This window comes from Sapajus apella, unplaced genomic scaffold (assembly GCF_009761245.1).
Source record: "Sapajus apella isolate SASKATOON/1434 unplaced genomic scaffold, GSC_monkey_1.0 scaffold37, whole genome shotgun sequence".
NCBI classification, from domain to species: Eukaryota; Metazoa; Chordata; class Mammalia; order Primates; family Cebidae; genus Sapajus; species Sapajus apella.
In genome coordinates, this window is record NW_022436977.1 from 14,702,926 (window position 1) to 14,726,348 (window position 23,423).

Sequence of the window (23,423 nt, forward strand, 5' to 3'; positions counted from 1 at the left end):
GCGGTGGCTCACGCCTGTAATCCCAGCACTTTGGGAGGCCGAGGCGGGTGGATCACGAGGTCAAGAGATCAAGACCATCCTGGTCAACATGGTGAAACACCGTCTCTACTAAAAATACAAAAATTAGCTGGGCATGGTGGCGCACGCCTGTAGTCCCAGCTACTCGGGAGGCTGAGGCAGGAGAATTGCTTGAACCCAGGAGGCGGAGGTTGCGGTGAGCCGAGATCGCGCCATTGCACTCCAGCCTGGGTAACAAGAGCGAAACTCCATCTCAAAAAACAAAAACAAAAACAAAAAACCCTTCAGTAGGCCAGGTGCAGTGGCTCACGCATATAATCCCAGCAATCTGGGAGGCCAAGGCAGGCAGATCACTTGAAGTCAGGAGTTGAGGCTGCATTGAGCCGGGAGTTGAGCCAGGATGAGAAACACTGTTCTTATGCAACAGAGGAAGATACAAGACTAAGTCATAATGAAGGTAAATGTTGTTGTTTGTTTTTTGAGACAAAATCTTGCTCCCAAAGACTCTGGGAGGCGGAGATGGGTGTATCACTTGAGATCAGGAGTCCAAGACCAGCCTGGCCAACATGGTGAAAGCCTGTCTCCACTCAAAATAGAAAAATTAGCCAGGCATGGTGGTGGGCACCTCTAATCCCAGCTACTCGGGAGGCTGAGGCAGCAGAATCACTTGAACCTGGGAGGTAGAGGTTGCAGTGAGCCAAGATCATGCCACTGGATTCTAGCTTGGGCATCAGACCAAGACTCTGTCTCAGGAAAAAAAAAAAAAAATTCAAGAGAGTCTTAATCATTTTATTGTTTATTTATTTATTTTGAGACAGGGTCTTGCCCTGTCACCCAGGCTCGAGTACAGTGGCATGCTCTTGCTCAACACAGGGCTCAAGCAATCTTCCCACCTCAGCCTCTGAGTAGCTGGGACTGCAGGCATGCACTGCCACACTGGGCTAATTTTTCTTCTTCCTTTTTTTTTTTTTGTAGAGACAGTGTTTCACCATGTTGCCCAGACTGTATTGTTTTATTCTCATATTATTTTGCATGGCACTTTAAACAGTATACTAGTAAGTGTTGAATTGTTGTAACTAGGCAAGGACAAGGAAGAGTATTAGTATGTCATCTAGTGAGAGTGAAAAATAGACATGTCATCGACCAAAATGGAAACAAAACTCTTCTGGAAAAAAGTGTAACAACATTTACTTCTTTATTTATTTAGGATGGAGTCTCACTCTGTCACCCAGGCTGGAATGTAGTGGCATGATCTTGGCTCACTGCAACCTCTGCCTCCCGGGTTCAAGGGATTCTCCTCTCAGCCTCCCAAGTAGTTGGGATTACAGTCACTCACCACCATGCCCAGCTAATTTTTGTATTTTAGTAGACACAGGGTTTCACCATGTTGGTCAGGCTGGTCTCGAACTCCTGACCTCAGGTGATCAGCCTGCCTCAGCCTCCCAAAGTGTTGGGATTACAGGCATGAGTCACTGTGCCCAGTCTATTTTTAAATTATTATTATTTTTGAGATGGAGTCTCCCTCTGTTGTCCAGGCTGGAGTGCAGTGGCGCGATCTCAGCTCACTGCAACCTCTGCCTCCCAGGTTCAAGCAATTCTTCTGCCTCAGCCCCTCTGAGTAGCTGGGACTACAGGCACATGCCACCATGCCTGGCTAATTTTTTTTGTATTTTTAGTAGAGACGGGGTTTCACCATATTGGCCAGGCTGGTCTCGAACTCCTGACCTTGTGATCTGCCTGCCTCGGCCTCCCAAAGTGCTGGAATTACAGGTGTGAGCCACTGCACCCAGCCAGAACATTTAACAAACATTTTCTGAAACACTGAATTATCTATCTTGTCATCACTGAACACTGACTATGAATGCTCCTGATATTCTTAGACACTGACTATATATATATATATATATATATGTATATACATATATATATTTATACAGGTATATGTGTATACATGTATATATTTATATATATATTTCAAGATTTATTTGTTTTTTAGAGACGTGGTCTTGCTATGTAGTCCAGGCTTGAGTGTGGTGGCTATCCACAGGCACTATCCGACTACTGATCAGCACGAATTTTGACCTGCTCAATTTCTGTCCTGGGTTGGTTCACCACTCTTTAGGTAATCTGATCGTTCCTGGCTCCCAGGAAGTCACCATGTTGATGCTGAACTTAGCACAGGCACCCAATGCACACAGCGCACTACAGCCCAGAACTGGACTCACATGATCCTTTTGCCTCAACCTCTGGGGTAGCTGAGGCACAGCCACTGTGCCTGGCTCAGTACCTATTTTTTGAATGCATAAATTCATTTTCAAAAGTTGATTGCTGACTGAAAGTCAGCATCTGTGAATTTCTTTTTTATTTTATTTTATTTTTTTTAAGATGGGTTTCACCATATTGGTCAGGCTGGTCTCAAACTCCTGACCTAAGGTGATCCACCCACCTCAGCCTCCCAAAGTGCTGGGATTACAGGCGTAAGCCACTGTACCCGGCTTTTTTTTCTTTTTTTTAGCATCTGTGAATTTCAAGGCTGGTGATCACTTGAAAATTAAGGAATTTATTTTGATTAGTTCAATTAAGGACAAATTTTGTTCCCCATTTCCAACTCTAAAATTTCCATTTTACAAAAGAGTTCTGGCAAGTGTCAAGGAGCCCATATTGTTTCATTTCTACACCATCCAAGGGGCGAAGCATTTATGAATACAAGACCAGAGTTACAAAATTCTAACAACATATAAAGCACTCTAATCTCATTTGATTTTGATTTTCCAGTTTGTCTGTCTCCTCCTTCTAGATTATAAAGCCCCTACAGGCAGGAAGTGTGTAGGCCCAACTGAAATCCAGAAGATAAATATTTATTGATGCATGCATGAATTAGTCAAAATGCCTTCCCCAAGGCTGACAATTCAATGTGACACATATTTTTTCCTTTTTTTTCCCCCAACTATCAGCTGCTGATTGCATAATAAGTGGCACATATATTAAAACATTTTTAAGCCTTGGTTCGGCTGGACCTGCCAGATGGGGAAGAAATACACAATACCTGAAGATTGTTCACAAGCTGGGGGAACCAGTGGGTGGATTCGTTTTTTTCTGAGAGAAGATCCTACTTCAGTGAATTGTGGGTCATCATGTTTGAGAGACCATAATTATGTTGAGTGAGAGAAGCTAGATGGAAAAAAAAGGTGCATGCTGTATGATTCCTGTGTATAAAACTTTAGCATGTCCAAACTTACCTGTACTGAAAGCAGATCTGTAGATGATAAGGGATATGATGGAGAGGAACGGGAGGAAGGGATTATAAAGCTGGGAGGAAACTTAGAGTTGACTTATGTTGATTATGGTGATTTCATGGGTGCATAGGTATGTCAAAACTTTTCAGATTGGACATTTAAATATGTGCAGTTTGTCGTTTCAATTATTTTAAAATAAAGTCGTTTTTTAAGAAAGAGATAAGACAGAGTCGGATCCCCGAGGGTCAGACTGAGGAACTCTCGAAGTCTCCAGGAGCAGAAAGGAGATATTAAAGCAATGTTTTAAGAAAATTAAGCTGCCGGGCGCGGTGGCTCAAGCCTGTAATCCCAGCACTTTGGGAGGCCGAGGCGGGTGGATCACGAGGTCAAGAGATCGAGACCATCCTGGTCAACATGGTGAAACCCCGTCTCTACTAAAAATACAAAAAATTAGCTGGGCATGGTGGCGCGTGCCTGTAATCCCAGCGACTCAGGAGGCTGAGGCAGAATTGCCTGAACCCGGGAGGCGGAGGTTGCGGTGAGCCGAGATCGCGCCATTGCACTCCAGCCTGGGTAACAAGAGCGAAACTCCGTCTCAAAAAAAAAAAAAAACTAAAAAAGAAAATTAAACTGATTGTGGTCTTCCTTTTAGATGAGGAATCATATTTAGTGAACTATTGCTAATAGCCTAACCAGGGCTTGTGTGATAGCAAAAGAAATGGAAAGGTGGATAGGTAAATATTAGTTCCAGGGAACAACCCAGTCTTTGGTTCAGAAGGTGTAGTGTATGCATGTATGTGGATGATTATCTCTGGAGGGAAAAGGATAGTCCCACAGTTAAACCAAGAAGATTTACCAGCAGCAGCAACAGGAGAGGCTAGAGGAAGAACATGATTGGGGTAAGATCATTTTGCATTTTGGACGAGTCGAGAGTAACATTTAAAGCCTCTACCAGCTCTGAAGCACTAAGAGGGTGTTGGGACACTGGAGTTTGCTGTAGCGGGCCGACAGAGGCCAGGCCTAGTTAGCGGAACGAGCTCACGCAGCAACTCCAGACTGCATCCGGAAGCCTGGAACCTTAACCCTCAACCTCCGATTCCCCAAGTTCCACTCTCGTAGCTGAGGCAGCTGTTTGTGTAAGTCCCGCTTAGGTATCCAACGGAGATACGGCATGAACACCCCACCACCTTCGGGAAACCGGAGGCGGTCGGCATGGGGACGCGCTCCCGCCCGGCGCGTGCGCGCGGCGCGCTTGGAGGCGGCCTGCGAGCGAGGGAGCGCGCGCCCTTCACGTGACCCGACCCGCGGGCGGCGACGCACGCGCCGCGCCGCTCACGTGGTCCGTCTCCAGCCCCGTCGCCGGCGGAGGCGGGCGCGGGCGCGTCCCTGTGGCCAGTCACCCGGAGGAGTTGGTCGCACAATTATGAAAGACTCGGCTTCAGCTGCTAGCGCCGGAGCTGAGTTAGTTCTGAGAAGGTTTCCCTGGGCGTTCCTTGTCCGGCGGCCTCTGCTGCCGCGTCCAGAGACGCTTCCCGATAGATGGCTACAGGCCGCGGAGGAGGAGGAGGAGGAGTTGCTGCCCTTCCGGAGTCCGCCCCGTGAGGAGAATGGTACTGGACCCACGCAGGCCGGGGCGGGGAATGGTCCTGGGGTTGCGGGCGGTAAAGGAGAGGACCTGGCAGGCAAGTGTGTGGGGAGCCGCGTTCCAGCGGCGAAGGACCCCCGAATTGCCTTGAGGCTTCCGGATTTGTCCTGGCGGGACGGGTGTGCATTTCGTTCGGGGGTGAGGGGCGGGAGCAGGTAGCAAGTTCGACACGACATCTCTTCGCGGGAATCCCCTGAGCCGAGACCCGTCTTCCAGCTAGGGCCTCTCGAGGCGGCAGAGGCGCGAGCCGGGGACTACCTGGCTGGGTTGATCTGAGCCGCCGCAGCGCGCCCGACGCTGCGCTCAGCCTTCAAGCTCCGCATCTCCTGGGAGCACGGTCCTCCTGGCGCCAGTTGCTGGTAGATAAGGGAGCCAAAAGCTCTGCTCAGGTTCAACATGGGAAAAGGGAGGGAGGGCTGGAAGGGCCCAAAAAGTGGGTAGAGGACACGGGTTTGGAGCTGTGCCTTGTTTGCTGTGCAGCGGATACTCTTATAGGTACATTTGCTTTTTGGAGCCAAAACGGAGGGATTTGACAATATTGAAGGTAGATCTTTTTTCTTTAGCAAGAATTAAGGATTTTGGTGGGTGGGGAGAGACTTCTGTGGAGACCAAGAGGTACTGTCAGTCAGTATTTAAGTCGAGCTACCTTATGCGTTGCCCCAGAGCGTGTTTTAAACCAGAAGGTACAGAATGGAGAGAGGGAGGCGGTGCATTGCGGCTTCCGATAGACCTTTTTATTTTTGTTTTTGGATATCAGGAACCAATTTTGAAGATTTCTTAAAATGAAAGCCATTTAGATCAGGGTCCTGAAGCGCAGAGGAGGTAATTTTGGTCAGTATTGAATTTGATAGGCTTTATGCAGTCAACTCTCCCTCTGCTGCAGACAGCTCTCCCTCTTCTGCACACAGCTCTCCCTCTGCTGCTGACTACTCTCTCTCTGCTGGAGTCTGGCAAGTTTGCTTTTCACTGAACGCTAATTCAAGTGCCATACAAAACTAAAATAAGGGTTCTACTTATCTCACAAATGTAGCTATACTTTGAGTAAATAATGTGTCTTCCACTATTTTACACCTTTTTCTTTTTTGTTTGTTTGTTTTGAGACAGGGTCTCACTCTGTCGCCCAGGCTCCAGTGCAGTGATGCGATCTCAGCTCACTGCAACCTCCGCCTCCTAGGTTCAAGCGGTTGTCCTGCCTCAGCCTCCCGAGTAGCTGGAACTGTAGCCACTACGCCTGGCTAAGTTTTGCATTTTTGGTGGAGACGGAGTTTCCCATGTTTGGCCAGGCTGTCTCGAATTCCTGACCTCAGGTGATCCGCCCAAAGTGCTGGGATTACAGGCAGGAGCTATTCCCAAAGTGCTGGGATTACAGGCGGGAGAGCTATGGAGCCAGGCTAAACTGAAAGATTTCAAACATGCAAAGATAAATTGTAGAATAAACTACCGTATACCCATTGGCCAGTTTCAACAGCTTCAACCATGTGAATTTTATTTCTTCTGTTACTCCTTCTGTTCTTCCTCAGTTGGATAATTTTAAAGCAAATCCCAGACAAATGTCATTTATGGATAGTTTATTGTGTTCCTGCTTAAACAGACAAGGACTTTTTATTTTTTGTTATTTATTTTTATTTATTTATTTATTTATTTTTTTGAGACGGAGTTTCGCTCTTGTTACCCAGGCTGGAGTGCAATGGCGCGATCTCGGCTCACCGCAACCTCCGCCTCCTGGGTTCAGGCAATTCTCCTGCCTCAGCCTCCTGAGTCGCTGGGATTACAGGCACGCGCCACCATGCCCAGCTAATTTTTTGTATTTTTAGTAGAGACAGGGTTTCACCATGTTGACCAGGATGGTCTCGATCTCTTGACCTCGTGATCCACCCGCCTCGGCCTCCCAAAGTGCTGGGATTACAGGCTTGAGCCACCGCGCCCGGCCAACAAGGACTTTTTAACATAATTACAATATTATTAGCACACCTAAATATTAATAATTGCTTAATGTCATTAAACATTCAGCATATTTCCCTGATTGTCTCATGTTTTAGTGAGTTGATTGGTTTGACTCGAGTTCCAAAGAATTTTGCACAGAGCATTTGGTTGGTAACTTTCAGACTCTAGTGCTTTCTCTCGCGGTGTGGAGGTGTTATTTACCATTTATTTGTTGAAGAAATCCCATTTGCCCTGTAGAATTTCCTACAGTTTAGATTTTGTTGAATGCATCCCTGTAGTGTCATCTAACATGTTTCTTTCTCCTGTGTATTTTCTCTTTTCCTTTTTTTTTTTTGAGATGCAGTTTGCTCTGTCGCCCAGGCTGGAATGCAATGGCAAGGTCTCTGCTCACTGCAGCCACCACCTCCCAGGTTCAGGCGATTCTCCTGCCTCAGCCTTCCCAGTAGCAGGGATTGCAGGCACCCTCTACCATGCCTGGCTAATTTCTTTTGTATTTTTAGTAGAAACGGAATTTCGCCATGTTGGCCAGGCTCATCTCTGCGTCCTGACCTCATGATCCGCCCGCCTCGACCTCCCAAAGTGCTGGGATTACAGGAGGGAACCACCATGCCCGGCCTTTTTTTCCTTCTTTTTTGAGATGAAGTCTCGCTCTGTTTCCCAGGCTGAGTTCAGTGTTGCAATCTTGGCTCACTGCAACTTCGCCCCCTGGGTTCAAGTGATTCCTGCCTCAACCTCCCAAGTAGCTGGGACTCAGGTGAGAGCCACCATGCCTAGCTAATTTTTGTATTTTTAGTGGAGGCCAGGTTTCGCCATATTGGCCAGGATTGTCTTGCACTCCTGACCTCCAGTGATCCGTCCACCTCGCCTCCCAAAGTGTTGGGATTACAGGTGTACGTCACTGCACCTGGCCTCTCCTTTGTATTTCATGTGAACTAGTAGTTAATCTAAAGACTTGATCAGGACCGGACATGGTGGCTCACCCCTGTAATCCCAGCACTTTGGGAGGCCGAGGCAGGCTGATCACCTGAGGTCAGGAGTTTAAGAACCAGCCTGGCCAATATGGTGAAACCCTGTCTCTACTAAAAATACAAAATTAGCCAGGTGTGGTGACACATGCCTGTAGTCCCAGCTACCCAGGAGGCTGAGGCAGGAGAATCGCTTGAACCCAGGAGTTGGAGGTTGCAGTCAGCTGAGATTGTGCCACTGTACTCCAGCCTGGGTGACAGAGACGCCATCTCAAAAAAAAAAAAAAAAAAGAGTTAGTAGCTGGGCATGGTGGTGCTCACTTGCAATCCCAGGTACTCCGAAGGCTAAGGCAGAGAGTATTGAGTTACCCTGGGAGGTGGAGGTTGCAGGGAAACGAGATTGTGCCGCAGCACTCCAGCCTGTGTGACAGAGTGAGACTTTGTCTCAAAAATAAAAAAGACTTGATGGGGAGGGCAGTAATCCCCGCACCTTTGGGAGGTCATGGCAGGTAGATCATGGATCACCAAGAGTTCAAAACCAGCCCGGCCAACATGGTGAAACCCCATCTCTCCTAAAAATACAAAAATTAGTTGGGCATCGTTGTGGATGCCTGTGATCCTAGCTTACTGGGGAGGCTGAGGCAGAAAAATCGCTTGAACTGGAGGCAGAGGTTTCAGTGAGCCAAGATCAAGCTGTTGCACTCCATCCTGGGTGACAGAATGAGATTCTGCCTCAAAAAAAAAAGTCAATCAGATTTCAGTTTCATACTTTGAACAGTACTCCCAGATAGTACTGTGTGCTTTTTGTTGCATTACTTTAAGAGGCACATGTTGTCTGTTTTTGTTTGTTTGTTTTATGTTTTTGAGATGGATTCTTGCCCTTGTCACCCAGGCTGGAGTGCATGATCTGGGCTTACTGTAACCTCCACCTGCCGGGTACAAGTGATTCTCCTGCTTTAGCCTCCTGAATAGCTGGGATTACAGGCACCTGCCACTATGCCTGACTAATTTTTGTATTTTTAGTCGAGACAGGGTTTCTCCATGTTGGCCAGGCTGGTCTCTCTTGACTTCGTGATCAGCTCTCCTTAGCCTCCCAAAGTGCTGGGATTACAGGCAAGAACCACTGCACCCAGCCTCTCTCTCCCTTTTTTTTAATGTTAAAATTGACCAGTGGATTCGTGTTGTCTAATGCCTGATCTCTTAGTTGTGAAGTTCCCCATCAGTTATTCATGTAGTAGTTTTTGTAGTAGCGATGTAGTTTTTGTCATTGATCTACTATTTTTCATTCTGGGTTTTTCTTTTTCCTTTCTTTTTGGAAAATCTTTCAACATATAAGTAAATTGAAGTTTTTTTTAAGTGACCTGCCTGTTAAATGTCTGCTTTAAGTCTGGTACCTGGAACAGGGTGCAGTGGCTCATGCTTGTAGTTCTAGCACTTTGAGAGGCTGAGGTGGGTGGATCCCTTAAGCCTAGGAGTACAAGATCAGCTTGGGGAACATGGCGAAACCCAGTCCCTACCAAAAAGATTATAAATTAGCTGGGCATGGTGACACACACCACATACCTGTGGTCCCAGCTACTTGGGGGGCTGAGGGTGGGTGGGTGGGTTGAGGTTGCAGTGAGCTGAGATCATGCCATCCAGCCTGGGTGACAGAACCAGATCCTGTCTTAAAAAAAAATAATAAAGTTTGGTATTCGGAAGCAAAATTTGGTGATTAAGGTTAGTTTAGGACGTAAGCATTATTTGCCTAAGGGGATTGTAACTGAGTCCATTTATGTGAATCAGAAAAAGGAACTTAGATGGGTGTCACTTTTAGGTGATGCTTTGCAATTATTAGATTAGTTTGAATGTGAATGCAGCATTTGACTTGGACCTCTTGCAGTTTATAAAAATATGATTAGTTCTTCTGCTCAGATGTGCTTTATTGATTAAAAAAAGAAAAAAAACATGATTAGTTCTACTTTAAGTTAGTACTTTTAGAGATTTTGTTGACTTTTTGGTGCAATTCATTTTGGATGCAGAAAATTGCTCTGGATTTTTTTTTTTTTTTTTTTTTTAGACAGAGTTTCACTCTCGTCACCCAGGCTGGAGTGCAGTGGTGCCATCTTGGGTCACTTCCTGGGTTCAAGTGAGTCTCCTGCCTTAGCCTCCAGAGTAGCTGAGATTACAGGCATCCACCACAACGCCCACCTAATTTTTATATTTTTAGTAGAGATGGGGTTTCACCGTGTTGACCAGGCTGGTCTCGAATTTCTGTCCTCATGCTCTGGATTTTTTTAAACTGTTTTTCTGTGAGTATTTAGTTTTCTGACCATGTAGAGGTTTTAGAACCCTGTTAAATTTTGGTGTGTGAAGGTAAGCAGTTTTTTTTTTTTCTTAGCTCTCTACAAACTGGGTAAGCAGTTTTTTGAAGTTGATAGTCTTGACCCTTGACCTGACTGTTTTTGTCAGGTCACAGTCTTTTGTTTTTGTTTTTGTTTTTTGAGTTGGAGTTTCGCTCTTTTGCCCAGGCTGGAGTGCAGTGGCGTGATCTTGGCTCACTGCAACCTCCGCCTTCTGGTTTCAAGGAGCAATATTAGGATTAAAGTCTGTGAAATACTGTTTGCCCCTCTTACCATCATATGAACATGTCAATAACATGACACCTCAACTATTCAACTGTTAGACTTCTGGAAATCTTAAGCTTTCGAAACCAAGCTCCTTGTGAAAAGTGAGAAAAAAGCTTTTGAGGTAAGTTATCGATAATATAGCAACCTTGAGACAGAGTTCACTGATTGAAAAATATGTGCAAAGTGAAATTTAACAGGCTTAGTTTTCTGCTTTTGCTGGCAGTTTGATAGTGCACTGGAGATGATAGGAGGAAAGTTACCTGAGAAGCAGACTATTACTATTAGGACACTGCAGAAACATTAATTAGTCCAGAAAGACAGGGCTATACATTACCCTTTAATATGCAAACCGATAGTCTTCCCAGTCGGAGTATGATTTATCATACCCAACACCCAGAAGATACTTTGGACTAAGAGAAGTGTGTAACAGGCTTTAGGCACATTTTTACAGTAGCTAACGTGTCAGCATTTAGCTGTGGCCATTGCTGTAAATGCTTTACACACACAAATACACACAATTTTTTTATTTTTGAGACTAGTCTTGCTCTGTCACCCAGGCTGGAGTGCAGTGTGGCAATCTCAGCTCCCTGCAACCTTAGCCTCCTGGGTTCAAGCAATTCTCCTGCCTCAGCCTCATGAGTAGCTGGGATTACAGGCGCCCGCCACCACATGCAGCTCATTTTTGTATTTTTAGTAGAGACGGGGTTTCATTATGTTGACTAGGCTGGTCTTGAACTCCTGACCTCAAGTGATCCACCCACCTCGGACTCCCAAAGTGCTGGGATTAGAGACATCAGCCACCTCTGGCCATGCATTTTATTTTGACAAGTACAGAGACGCATACTCTGAGGCTATCCTTACTAGATTAGAAAAGTTATAAGGTAAATAGATTTCTGAATGGGTGTAACTCTTTGTTAAAAACTGCAGGAAAGCCTTGGCATGGAGGCTTATGCCTGTAATTCCAGCACTTTGGGAGGCTGAGGTGGCCAGATTGCTTCAGACCAGGAGTTTGAGATCAGCGTGGCCAACGTGGATAACCCCATCTCTACTAAAAACTTAAAAATCAGGTGGACGTGGTGGTGTGTGCCTATAATCCCAGATTCTTGGGACACTGAGCCATGAGAACTGCTTGAACCCAGGAGGCGGAAGTTGCAGTGAGCTGAGATCGGGCAATTGCACTCCAGCCTGAGTGGGACTCAAATAAATAAAACCTGCAGAAGCCTATCATGCATGTATCAACAAAGTATCAGCACCCTACTAACTGATAGATAATGGGTTGATATGGCTTACAATGTGAATGTCCAAGTTTTCTTTTCTTTTCTTCTTTTTTGGATAGTGTCTTGCTCTGTTGCCCAGGTCAGAGTGCAGTGGCATGATCATGGCTTGCTGCAGTCCCACTCTGTCAGGCTTAAGTGATGCTCCCACTTCAGTCTCCCAAGTAGCTGGAACTATAAGCCCATACTACCAACCTGGCTAATTAAAAAAAAAATTTGGGGCCGGGCGTGGTGGCTCACGCCTGTAATCCAAGCACTTTGGAGGCCAAGGCAGGCGGATCACCTGAGGTCGGGAGTTCAAGACCAGCCTGACCAACATGGTGAAACCCCATCTTTAAAAAAAATTTTTTTTGGCCAGGGGCAGTGGCCCACACCTGTAATCCCAGCACTTTGGGTGGAACACAAGGTCAGGAGATTGAGACCATCCTGGCCTACATGGTGATACCCTTTCTCTACTAAAAATACAAAAAATTAGCCAGGTGTGGTGGCTTGCACCTGTAGTTCCAGCTACTCAAGAGGCTGAGGCAGGAGAATCACTTGAACTCATGAGGCAGAGGTTGCCAAGAGCCGAGATCACGGCGTTGCACTCCAGCCTGGGTGACAGAGAGAGACTCTGTCTCAAAAAAAATTTATTTTATTTTTATTTGTTTTATTTTTATTTTTTAAGATGAGGTTTTACCGTGTTGGCCAGGATGGTCTTGATCTCCTGACCTTGTGATCCACCCACCTCGGCCTCCCAAAGTGCTGGGATTACAGGCGTGAGCCACTGCGCCCAGCCTAAAAAACAATTTTTTGTTTTTTGTTTTTGTAAAGATGGTGCTCTTGTTGCCCAGGTTGATCTTGAACTCCTAGGCTTAAGTGGTCCTCCTGCTTCAGCCTCCCACAGTATTGGAATTACAGGCATGAGTCACTGCACCTGGCCTTACGTTTTTTAATATATAGAACTTTTCTGCTGATTGTTACAGAATTATAGATGCTTTTTCAATAGTATCTTGAAGACTCACAGAGTTCACATCTAAAATGTCAATAATATCTAATTATTAGTTAATTAGTTGAGTAGTTGGCAGCCAGTTTAGAGTACCAGTGGAATTCTGTGACATAAAATTATGTATATATATTAAAAAAAAAGAATGGAAGTTGAGATTAGGGCCTGTAAGAGTGCCAGAAAGTCAGATGTATTGGACTCTGATAGGGGAAGTCAGAGAGTGCCAGCTTATTTCAACATTTTGCTTTAGGCTAGTCTTATTTGTCATTGTCTGTGTCATCCTTGGCAGGCATGTTGACCCATGAACAAATTTATCATATAACTCTGAATTTCTAGGTCTTTAGTGTCATTTAACTTTTCTTTCTTTTCTTAACTTCCACATGAATTTTTTAAATAGGCAATTTCTTTTAATTTGATTACCTTTCTTTTGAGTATGGGTCACATTTTCCTGTTCTTACCATATCTAGTCATTCTGGAGTGTATATTGGACATTGGGATTGTTACTTAATAGAGGGTTCTCCCTCTGGGTTCTCCTTTAATCCTCTGCTATATGTGTGTGTGTTGTTGTTGTTGTTACATACTGAATGTCTGTGACCTCCCCGCCTCCCCGGGAATTCATATGTTGAAGCCCTAACCTCCAGTGCGTTGGTGTCTGGAGATGAGGACTTTTGGAGATGGAGGTAATCAGGGATAGATGAGGTCATGAGGATGGGGCCGTGGATCTGACAGGATTTATGTCCTTAGAAGAAGAGATACCAGAGAGCTTATTCACTGCTTCCTCCCTGTGTGAAGACACAGTGAGGAGGCAGCTGTCTGAGAGCCCTCAGCAGACGCTGGCCCTCTGGAATCTTGATCTGAAACTTCCAGTCTCCATAACTGTGAGCAAATTTATTTCAGTTGTTATCCCCTCAAGTCTGTGTGGTATTTGTTGTGGCAGTCCAAGCAGATTAAGACAGTTGTTGATTAACTTTATTGTACTCAAACTCCAAATTCTGTCTCTCCTACAGTGGGCAGCAGGAATATCTGCTCAGCTATTTTATTTAGCTGGGCTTCTTAGAGGCTGCTCCATGTGTATATTCTTGATGGGTCAGCAGGAGATTTGTGTAGAGTCAGTGTGAAGTATTTAGGACTCTTTTTTTTTTTCCCCTTTGACCTTTTTTTTTTTCCTTTTTTTTTTAAAAAAAAAAACAGGGTTTCACCATGTTGGTCGGGCTGGTCTTGAACTCCCAACCTCAGGTGATCCGCCCGCCTTGGCCTCCAACGTCCTTGGATTAGAGGCGCGAGCCACCGCGCCCGACCGACTTTCTTTTAACAGCAAGGACTCCTTTTCTTGACTCTTTTGCAGAAACTTTCCCATCACTTTGCAGCTTCTGTTGTCACCTTGAACTGGGTGTTCTGGTTCTTCAAGCCCGTAAGACTGTGGGATTTTTATTGGTATTTAGCTGTTCATTAGGTATGGGATGGGGACTGTCTTCAGGCAAAAAGCCTTAAAAACTGGGAAACTCACTCAGTACTATTCCTTTATTCTAAGTACAGTTGTATAGGCTCCATGTAGTTTCTGCTTGCTTTTGGTTGCTCTTCGGTGTCCTCAAGTCTTGATCGTTTTATTTTTTAAGACATTTTATAGGTTAAAACGATAGCGATAAGGGCTTGCTCTGTTGACCAGGCTGGTCTCAAACTCCTGGCCTTAAGCAGTCCTCCCATCTTGGTCCCCCAAAGTGCTAGGATTACACAGGTGAGCCACTGCGCCCAGTCTCTTTTTCTTTTGTCCAGAGTTTATGGTGGTTATCTGTGGGATGGTTAGCCCAATAGGACCTACTTCTCCATAGCTAGAATCTTCTGTCTAATTTTAATATATAGAATCACAGAATGTATTTATTTCTTTAAAAAAATTGATTTCCACATGTTACCTTAACAGCAGGATTTTTTAGGAGTCTTTAATTTTTTTTTCCCCAAATTTTTGCTAGCAGCATCTGGGCAAGAAGGATGTGCTTGCTGGTAGTGATTTATTTAGAGAGTAAGATGTGCTTAGGTTTATATGTGCTATGTGTGCCCCTTATTGCTGGTAGACTGGTATAAAAATTTACAATTTAAGGAATTTTGAAGTGATTACCATCATGGATGAAATTTGACTACGTGCCATGCGTTGTGCTAAAACAACTTGCATGGATCATTTTAATAGAGTAACTAAGTACGGTTGTTAGCCTGTTTTACAGATAAGGAAACAGAAGTTCTGAAACTTGCACAAGGTTGCACACGGTAAACAGCACAGCTGGGATTCTAACTCAGATCAGTCTCTGACTCCAATATCTGTGCTGAAGATCACCACTGAATTAACCACTGAAGATCACCAGGTGATCTTTAAGTTTCCCTCCACTACTAGCATTCTGTGGATATAGTTATTTTTTACATTACTTGAAACATACAGATTGAAATTTCAGATTTGTGTTTGTAGTTTGCCACCTCCTGGTAAAAATTTGGTAGTGCAGCCTAGCAAAACAAAAGCAAAGTGTATAAAACCAGGAGTTTTTATATTTGTAATACAGGGCACATTTGGTTGGGTAACTGATGGCAGAACAGATACTTTGAATTTCAAAAACTGTAAAAACTTTTTTTTTATCATTAGGTGATATTTACAACTTTTAGCTGGGGTATGTGAATATTGGAAATGTGACGCCAGTTCCTCTGTAATCCGTAAAGGCCATAAATGATGAGAATGCCATGTGTGGTGAGAATATATTTAAATTTGGCTTTCACATAAACAGAATGAGAGGTAATAAGTTTTTGAAGTAAGCAAAATTGGTGAATGAAGTAGGGAAGCTGTAGGAGATTTTCTTTCTTTTTTTTTTTCTTTATGAGATGGAGCTTTGCTCTTGTCACCCATGCTGGAGTGCAGTGGCTCAATCTTGGCTCACTGCAACCTCAGTGTCCTGGGTTCAAGTGATTCTCCTGCCTCACCTTCCTGAGTAGCTGAGATTACAAAGTTCTGCCACTATGCCCAGCTAATTTTTGTATTTTTAGTAGAGACAGGGTTTCACCGTGTTGGCCAGGCTGGTCTCAGACTCCAGATCTCAGGTGATCCACCCGTCTCAGCCCCCCAAAGTGCTGGAATTATAGGTGTGAGCCACTGCGCCCGGCCAGGAGATTTTTCGAAGCATGCTAATGTCATTATATGTCCCTGTAGGCACAAAATTTAGTAAAAATCTGTTAGCATGGGAGTGACACAATTTAAGTGACTTGTAGCAAATTGTTTGCTAAGGTTTTAGGTGGATTTGCCAGTGAGGAACAACTGTGGTTTCCAGCTCTTGGGAAAAAAACCCATAAACTACTGTGGGATGTAGTTGATGGGATGATATGTTCAAAATGTTGAAGGAGGAAGAAAACCAAAGAACCTGCCAACCAAGAATACTGTACCTGGCACAGCTCTTCTTAAGAAATGAAGGAGGAGGCCGGGCGCGGTGGCTCACGCCTGTAATCCCAGCACTGTGGGAGGCCGAGGCGGGTGGATCACAAGGCCAAGAGATCGAGACCATCTTGGTCAACATGGTGAAACCCTGTCTCTACTAAAAATACAAAAATTAGCTGGGCATGGTGGTGCGTGCCTGTAATCCCAGCTACTCGGGAGGCTGAGGCAGGAGAATTGCCTGAACCCAGGAGGCGGAGGTTGCGGTGAGCCGAGATCGCGCCATTGCACTCCAGCCTGGGTAACGAGCGAAACTCCGTCTCAAAAAAAAAAAAAAAAAAAATGAAGGAGGATAAAGATTTTCCCAAACAAAAGCTCAGAGTTCATACCACTAGACTGTGTTACAAGAAATGCTAACAGAATTTCTTCAAGCTGAAAGATAAGGATGCTAATTAGTAACAAAAAATGTATGAAAGTATAAAACTTACTGGTAAATGTAAGTATGGAGTTAATTTAAAATACTTTAATACCGTAATGATGGTATGTAAATAATTTATATTTTTAGTATGAAGGTTAAAGACAAAACTATTAAAAATAATAGCAACAGTAATTTGTTAAGGGATACACAATACAAAAAGTTATAAATTATGGCATCAAAAATTTATTAGAAACCAGATGCTGGCTGGGCACCCTGGCTCACACCTGTAATCCCAGCACTTTGGGCTGCTAAGGTGGGTGGATCGCCTGAGGTCAGGAGTTTAAACCAGCCTGACCAACATGGTGAAACCCCGTTTCTACTAATAATTACAAAAATTAGCTGGGCATGGTGGTGAGTGCCTGTAATCACAGCTACTCAGGAGGCTGAGGCTAGAGAATCACATGAACCCAGGAGGCAGAGGTTGCAGTGAGCTGAAATTGCATCATTGAATTGCAGCCTGAGCAGTGAGTGAAATTCCATCTCAAAAAAAAAAAAAACAAAAAAAACCAGGCACAGTGGCCAGTGGCTCATGCCTATATTCCTAGCTACTTGTGAGACTGAGGTAGGAGAATTGCTTGAGACCAGCCTGGAACATAGTGAGACCCCATCTCTAGAAAAAAAATAGCCGGGCATGGTGACATCTTAACTACTCTGGAGACTGAGGCAGGAACATCACTGAGCCCAGAACGTAGAGGCTGTAGTGAGCTGATCACACCACTGCACTCCATCCAGCCTGGGTAACAGAGCAAAACCCTGTCTCAAAAATAAATAAAAGACACAGAATGGTTGAATGGATCTTTTTTCCATCCAGCCTGGGTGACAGAGCAAAACCCTGTCTCAGAAATAAATAAGAGACACAGAATAATTGAATGGATTTTTTTTTTAAAAAGAGTTAAAAAAAAAAAAAAAAAAAGGGGGGGGGGGGGCCGGGCGCAGTGGCTCAAGCCTGTAATCCCAGCACTTTGGGAGGCCGAGGCGGGTGGATCACGAGGTCAAGAGATCAAGACCATCCTGGTCAACATGGTGAAACCCCGTCTCTACGAAAACTACAAAAAAATTAGCTGGGCATGGTGGCGCGTGCCTGTAGTCCCAGCTGCTCAGGAGGCTGAGGCAGGAGAATTGCCTGAACCCAGGAGGCGGAGGTTGCGGTGAGCCGAGATCGCGCCATTGCACTCCAGCCTGGGTAACATGATTGAAACTCCGTCTCAAAAAAAAAAAAAAAAAAAAAAAAAAAAACAATAAAAAAAACAATTTAGGAATATCCCTAACCAAGGGTGAAAGACTTCTACAAGGAAAAATACCAAACATTGCTGAAAGAACTCATAGGTAACACAAACAAATGGAAACATCCCATGCTCATGGATGGGTAGAATCAATATTATGAAAATTGCTATATTGCCAAAAGCAGTACAAATTCAATGCAATTCCCATCAAAATACCTCAGTCATTCTTCACAGAATGAGAAAAAAATTCAAAAATTCATATGGAACCAAAAAAGAGCCCACATAGCCAAAGCACAACTAAAGAAAAATAACGTATCTGGAGGCATCACACTACCTGATTTCAAACTATATTGTAAGGCAATAGTCACCAAAATAGCATGGTACTGGTATAAAATGTGCACATAGACCAATGGAGCAGAATAGAAACCCCAGAAAGAAACCTTAAATACTAACAGCCAACTGATCTTCCACAAAGCAAGCAACATAAAGTGGGGAAAGGACATGCTGTTCAACAAATGGTTCTGGGATAATTGGCAAGCCATATGTAGGAGAATGAAATTGGATTATCATCTCACATCTTATACAAAAATCAAGATGGATCAAGGACTTAAATCTAAGACCTGAAACTGCAGACATTCTAGACAATAACATTGGAAAAACCATTCTAGACATTGGCTTAGGCAAGGATTTCATGACCAAGAACCCAAAAGCAAATGTAAGAAAAACAGATAAATAGCTGGGACTTAATAAAACTAAAGAGCTTTGAGCTTTTTTTTTTTTTTTTAAGACGGGGTTTCACCATGTTGGTCAGGCTGGTCTTGAACTCCCGACCTCAGGCGATCCGCCCGCCTTGGCCTCCAAAGTGCTTGGATTACAGGCATGAGCCACTACACCCGGCCAACTAAAGAGCTTTTTTGCACAGCAAAAGAAACAGTCAGCAGAGTAAACAGACAACCCACAGAGTAGGAGAAAATCTTCACAATCTATACATCTGACAAAGGACTAATATCCAGAATCTACGACGAACTCAAACTAGCAAGAAAAAAACAATGCCACCAAAAAGTGGACTAAGGACATGAATGGACGGTTCTCAAAAGAAGATAATACAAATGGCCAACAAACGTGAGAAAATGTTTAACATCACTAATGATTAGGGAAATCCAAGTCAAAACCACAGTGTGGCTGGGCATGGTGGTGGCTCACACCTGTAATCCCAGTACTTTGGGAGGCCGAGGCGGGTGGATCACTTGAGGTCAGGAGTTTGAGACCAGCCTGGCTAACATTGTGAAAACCCGTCTCTACTAAAAATACAAAAATTAGTTGGTGGTGGGTGCCTGTAATCCCAGCTACTTGGAGGCTGAGGCAGGAGAATCACTTGAACCTGGGAGGTGGAAGTTGCAGTGAGCCGAAATCGCACCATTGCACTCCAGCCTGGGCGACAGGGCGAGACTTATCTCAAAAATAAATAAAAATAAATAAATTTGCTCATGCTCTATTTACTTTTTGCATATCTTCCATTTATATCATAGGTTTTAGATATGCTCATAAATGGAAAATGATTTAAGTAAAAACTATATATAATTGATCATAGAGCAATCTGAGAGCTCAATTCACATGTATTTTTACTATTTGAGTGGATTATTTGGACATGTTAAATATTTAGTTGTAGTATCTGATTTTGGTGGACTTCATTAGCATAATGTGATAATTGCATGAGACTAAACTGTGGTCACTGCTAGTTGTTTCTGAATAGCTCAGAGGGAGAAATTCCAAACAAATCTGTGTCTCACTTTGTACTACATGTGTCTGAATTTTATTAATAAATGATAATGTTAATAAATTATAAATAAAAGCAGTAAGAATTTTAATAGCAGTAAGTAAAATTACTAATCTGCTTTTTTTTACAAACTAGTTGATTTTTCTAGAATTAGAGAAGTAAACCTTTCTCTTTTTTTTTGAGCCAGGATCTGGCTCTCTGTTGCCCAGACTAGAGTGAAAGATTTGTTGTGTTTTATTTTTAAAGATGGGGAGAGTAGTAACATGTTGCATGCTGATAGGAATGAGCCAATAAAAAAAGAAAAGGGTGAAATTGGTGGAGTGTCCTTAATTTATAAGGGAGGGTTATAGGGTCTGGGGCATGCAAGGTTATCAGTTAAGAGTAAAAATGGCAGAGGAGGGTTAGAAGTTTGGGGAGAGAAGGAAATGGTGTGAAATAGGAGGTTGAGAAAATGGTTCAGGAAAATAGAATGTGATTGTTGGTCATCAAGTGGGGGGGTGTTTGAGGTTTGAGATTGGGGCTTTAAATTAGTGAAATGAGAGGGCATTTGTTGTGTTTTCTCTAGTCATTAGCAATGCATTGGCAGTCATAGAGTAGGTAGGGAATTGGATTGAATCACAATTGAATTTGCCGTATACGCTAGAAACAAATGCAAATATGACTTCTGATAGTAAAGCCTGAGAGACTTCTCTCCTCTCCCCTCCCCTCCCTGCCCCTCCTGTTCTTTTTTTGGAACAGAGTGTGATTTGTCACCCAGGCTGGAGTACAGTGGCATGATTGTACCTCACTGCAGCCTCTGCCTCCTAGGTTCAAGCGATTCTTCTGCCTCAGCCTCCCGAGTAGCTGAGATTACAGGCGCCTGCCATCATGCCTGGCTAATTTGTTTTTTGTATTTTTAGTAGAGATGGGGTTTCACCTTGTTGGCTCCGCAGGTTTCAAATTCCTGACCTCAAGTGATCTGCCCACCTCAGCCTCCCAAAGTGCTAGGATTATAGGTGTGAGCTACCAGGCCCGGCCTACTTCTTTTCTTGAGAGGACTGTGAGGGAGGCAGGCTCCTCAGGTGATAACCAGGTTTTTGTTAGAGTAAGAATGTGAGGGAGGGACTATACTAAATGAGCTTTAGCGTCTTTTAGAGTTTTAGGGAATTTTGCTGATAAAGGACCCTAAGTTTCAGAGAGCAACCTGTGATTTTTATGGCTGGAAAATCTTGGCATAATTTGCTCCTACCTAAGTGAGCCTATTTAAAGGAGGAAGTGGGCTGGGCTCAGCGCTAAATAAATTAATTAATTAAAGGAGGGAATGGAAATTTTGTATGGCGATAAGGAAAGATAGAATTTTGGAATCAGAATTAGAGAGTTGGAGTAAACAAAAGTTTATCATTAGGGTGTCTGCAGGTCTAAAGAGAAGAACATGAAGAACTTCACCCATCGTAATTTTGTCTAAAATTTTTCTTCTCCTAGGGATTTTATTTTTGAATATAGACTCTTTTTGTTTTGTCCTGATCGCCTGTGTACAGTCATTCATTGCTTAATGGCAGGGATACATTCTGAGAAATACATCATTAGGCAGTTTGGTTGTGCTAATATCATAGGTTGTACTTACACAAACCTTTGTGTATAGTATAAACCTATGCCATATGGTAGAGCCTATTGCTCTTAGGTAAGACTACAGACCTGTACAACATGTTACTATACTGAGTACCATGAGTAACTGTAACACAGTGGTAAGTATTTGCGTATCTAAATAATGCCAAGCAGAAAAGATACTGTAAAAATACAGTATGAAAGATTTAAAACAATATGCCTGTATAAAGCACTGACCGTGAAAGGAACTTGCAGGACTGAAAGTTGTTCTGAGTGAGTCGGTGGTGAATGAATGTGAAAGCCTAGGACATTACTTTATACTATTATAGGCTATAAACTCTGTACACTTTTTTTCTTTTTTCTTTTTTTTTTTTTTTTTTTGAGACAGAGTCTTGCTCTGGCCCCCAGGCTGGAGTGCAGTGGCATGATCTCAGCTCACTGCAACCTGCATCTCCTGGGTTCAAGGGATTCTCTTGCCTCAGCCACCTGAGTAGCTGGGACTATAGGTACTCGCCAGCACACCTGGCTAATTCTTTTGTATTTTTAGGAGAGGTGGAGTTTCACCATGGTGACCAGGCTTGTCTTGAACTCCTGACCTGAAATGATCCACTTACCTTGGCCTTCCAAAGTACTGGTATTATAGGCATGAGCCACTGCGCTGGCCACAAAAATATTTTTATTAGTAGTAAATTAAACTTAGCTTACCATGACTTTTTTTTTTTTTAACTTTACAAACTTTTTAATTTTTAAAAAACTTTTTAACTGTTTTGTAATAAGACTTAGCTTAAAAGATAATCCCATTATGCAATTGCACAAAATATTTTGTTTATATTCTTTTTTTTTTTAATTTTTTTTTTTTTTTTTTTTTTTTAAGACGAGGTTTCACCATGTTGGTGAGGCTGGTCTTGAACTCCCAACCTCAAGTGATCCACCCGCCTTGGTCTCCAAAGTGCTTGGATTACAGGCATGAGCTACCGCGCACGGCCTGTTTATAGTTTTATTCTATACATTTTTTTCTATTTTAAATATTTATTTTTCTTACTTTTAAAATCTTTTGTTCAAACCCAGGATACACACATGTTAGCTTAGAGCCTGTACAGGGTCAGGATCATCAATATCACTGTCTTTCACCTCCACATCTTATCCCCATTGGAAGATCTTCAGGAGCACTGAATGACACATGGAACTATCATTTTCTGTAATAACAGTGCCTCCTTCTGGAATACCTCCTGAAGGACCTGCCTGAGACTGTTTACTTAAAATAGAATATACTCTAAAATAACCATAAAGACCATAGTGGCTTATGCTATTAATCTCAGCTACTTGGGAGGCTGAGGTGGGAGGATAGCTTGAGCCTAGGGGTTCGAGGCCGTAGTAAGCTATAATTGCACCACTGCACTCCAGCCTGAGCAACAGACCCTATTTAAAAAAAAAAAAAAAAATCTAAAGTATAGTCTAGTAAATACATAAGCCAGTAACATAATTATTGATTACCATTATCAAATATTATATACTCTACATAATTGTATGTGCTGTACTTTTAATGACTAGTAGCACAGTAGGCTTGTTTATACCAGTATCACCACAAATGTGAGTTTGTGTTGTGCTACAATGGCTGTGTTGATCATAGGTGATAGGAATTTTTCAGCTTCATGATAATCTTATGGAGCCATCATATATGTGGTCTTTTGTTGACCTCAATCCAATATTGGTATGCAGTATATGCGTATATATGTATGTTTATTAGATAGGAGGATGAAGGCCAAGAGTTTTGTTGTTCCTCTTAAGCTCAGTACATACTGTCTAATCAGTACATAATGCCTCATATGCTGTGGTTCTCTTTTCTGTCACTCAACAATATCAATATACAGAGTTTGGAGATCCAGGCAGAAGTTTAAGTGGAGGTATAAAAAATTATTTTAAAAAAATATTTTAAATTTGAAACAATTTCAGATTTACTGAAAGGACAGTATAAAAACTTGTAAACCCTTCACCAACCAAGTTTTTCTAGTACCTAACTTTCTATTCTCTATATGTGTATTTATATGTGTGTAAAATACTTTTTTCTGAATATTTGAAAATAAAAATTTCTCCTGAACTGTTATACTTTTCTAAGGCTTGTCTACTTAACATGGATATATTTTTTCTTTTTTTGATACAGGGTCTCACTTTGTCACCAGGCTTGATCTTGGCTTACTGTAGCCTCAACCCTCTGGGTTCAAATGATCCTGTTGCCTTAGCTCCCCCCAAGTAGCTGCTACTACTGGTGCATGCCACCACAC

At 43.1% G+C, this 23,423-nt stretch overlaps 1 protein-coding gene across 4 annotated transcripts in view; it reads left to right on the top strand.

Annotated features, from left to right (window-relative positions):
* Positions 1-4,580: 4,580 nt before the first annotated feature.
* Positions 4,581-23,423, top strand: part of TRPM7 (transient receptor potential cation channel subfamily M member 7) — a 124,183-nt gene continuing 105,340 nt past the window's right edge. For 3 of the 4 annotated variants that reach the window (XM_032297481.1, XM_032297482.1, XM_032297483.1), the window contains exon 1: positions 4,581-4,864. In XM_032297481.1, coding sequence (XP_032153372.1) covers positions 4,862-4,864 — 3 coding nt within the window. In that variant the 5' untranslated portion in view covers positions 4,581-4,861. The remainder of the gene's footprint in view (positions 4,865-23,423) is intronic. The other variant, XM_032297484.1, reaches the window with a different exon arrangement.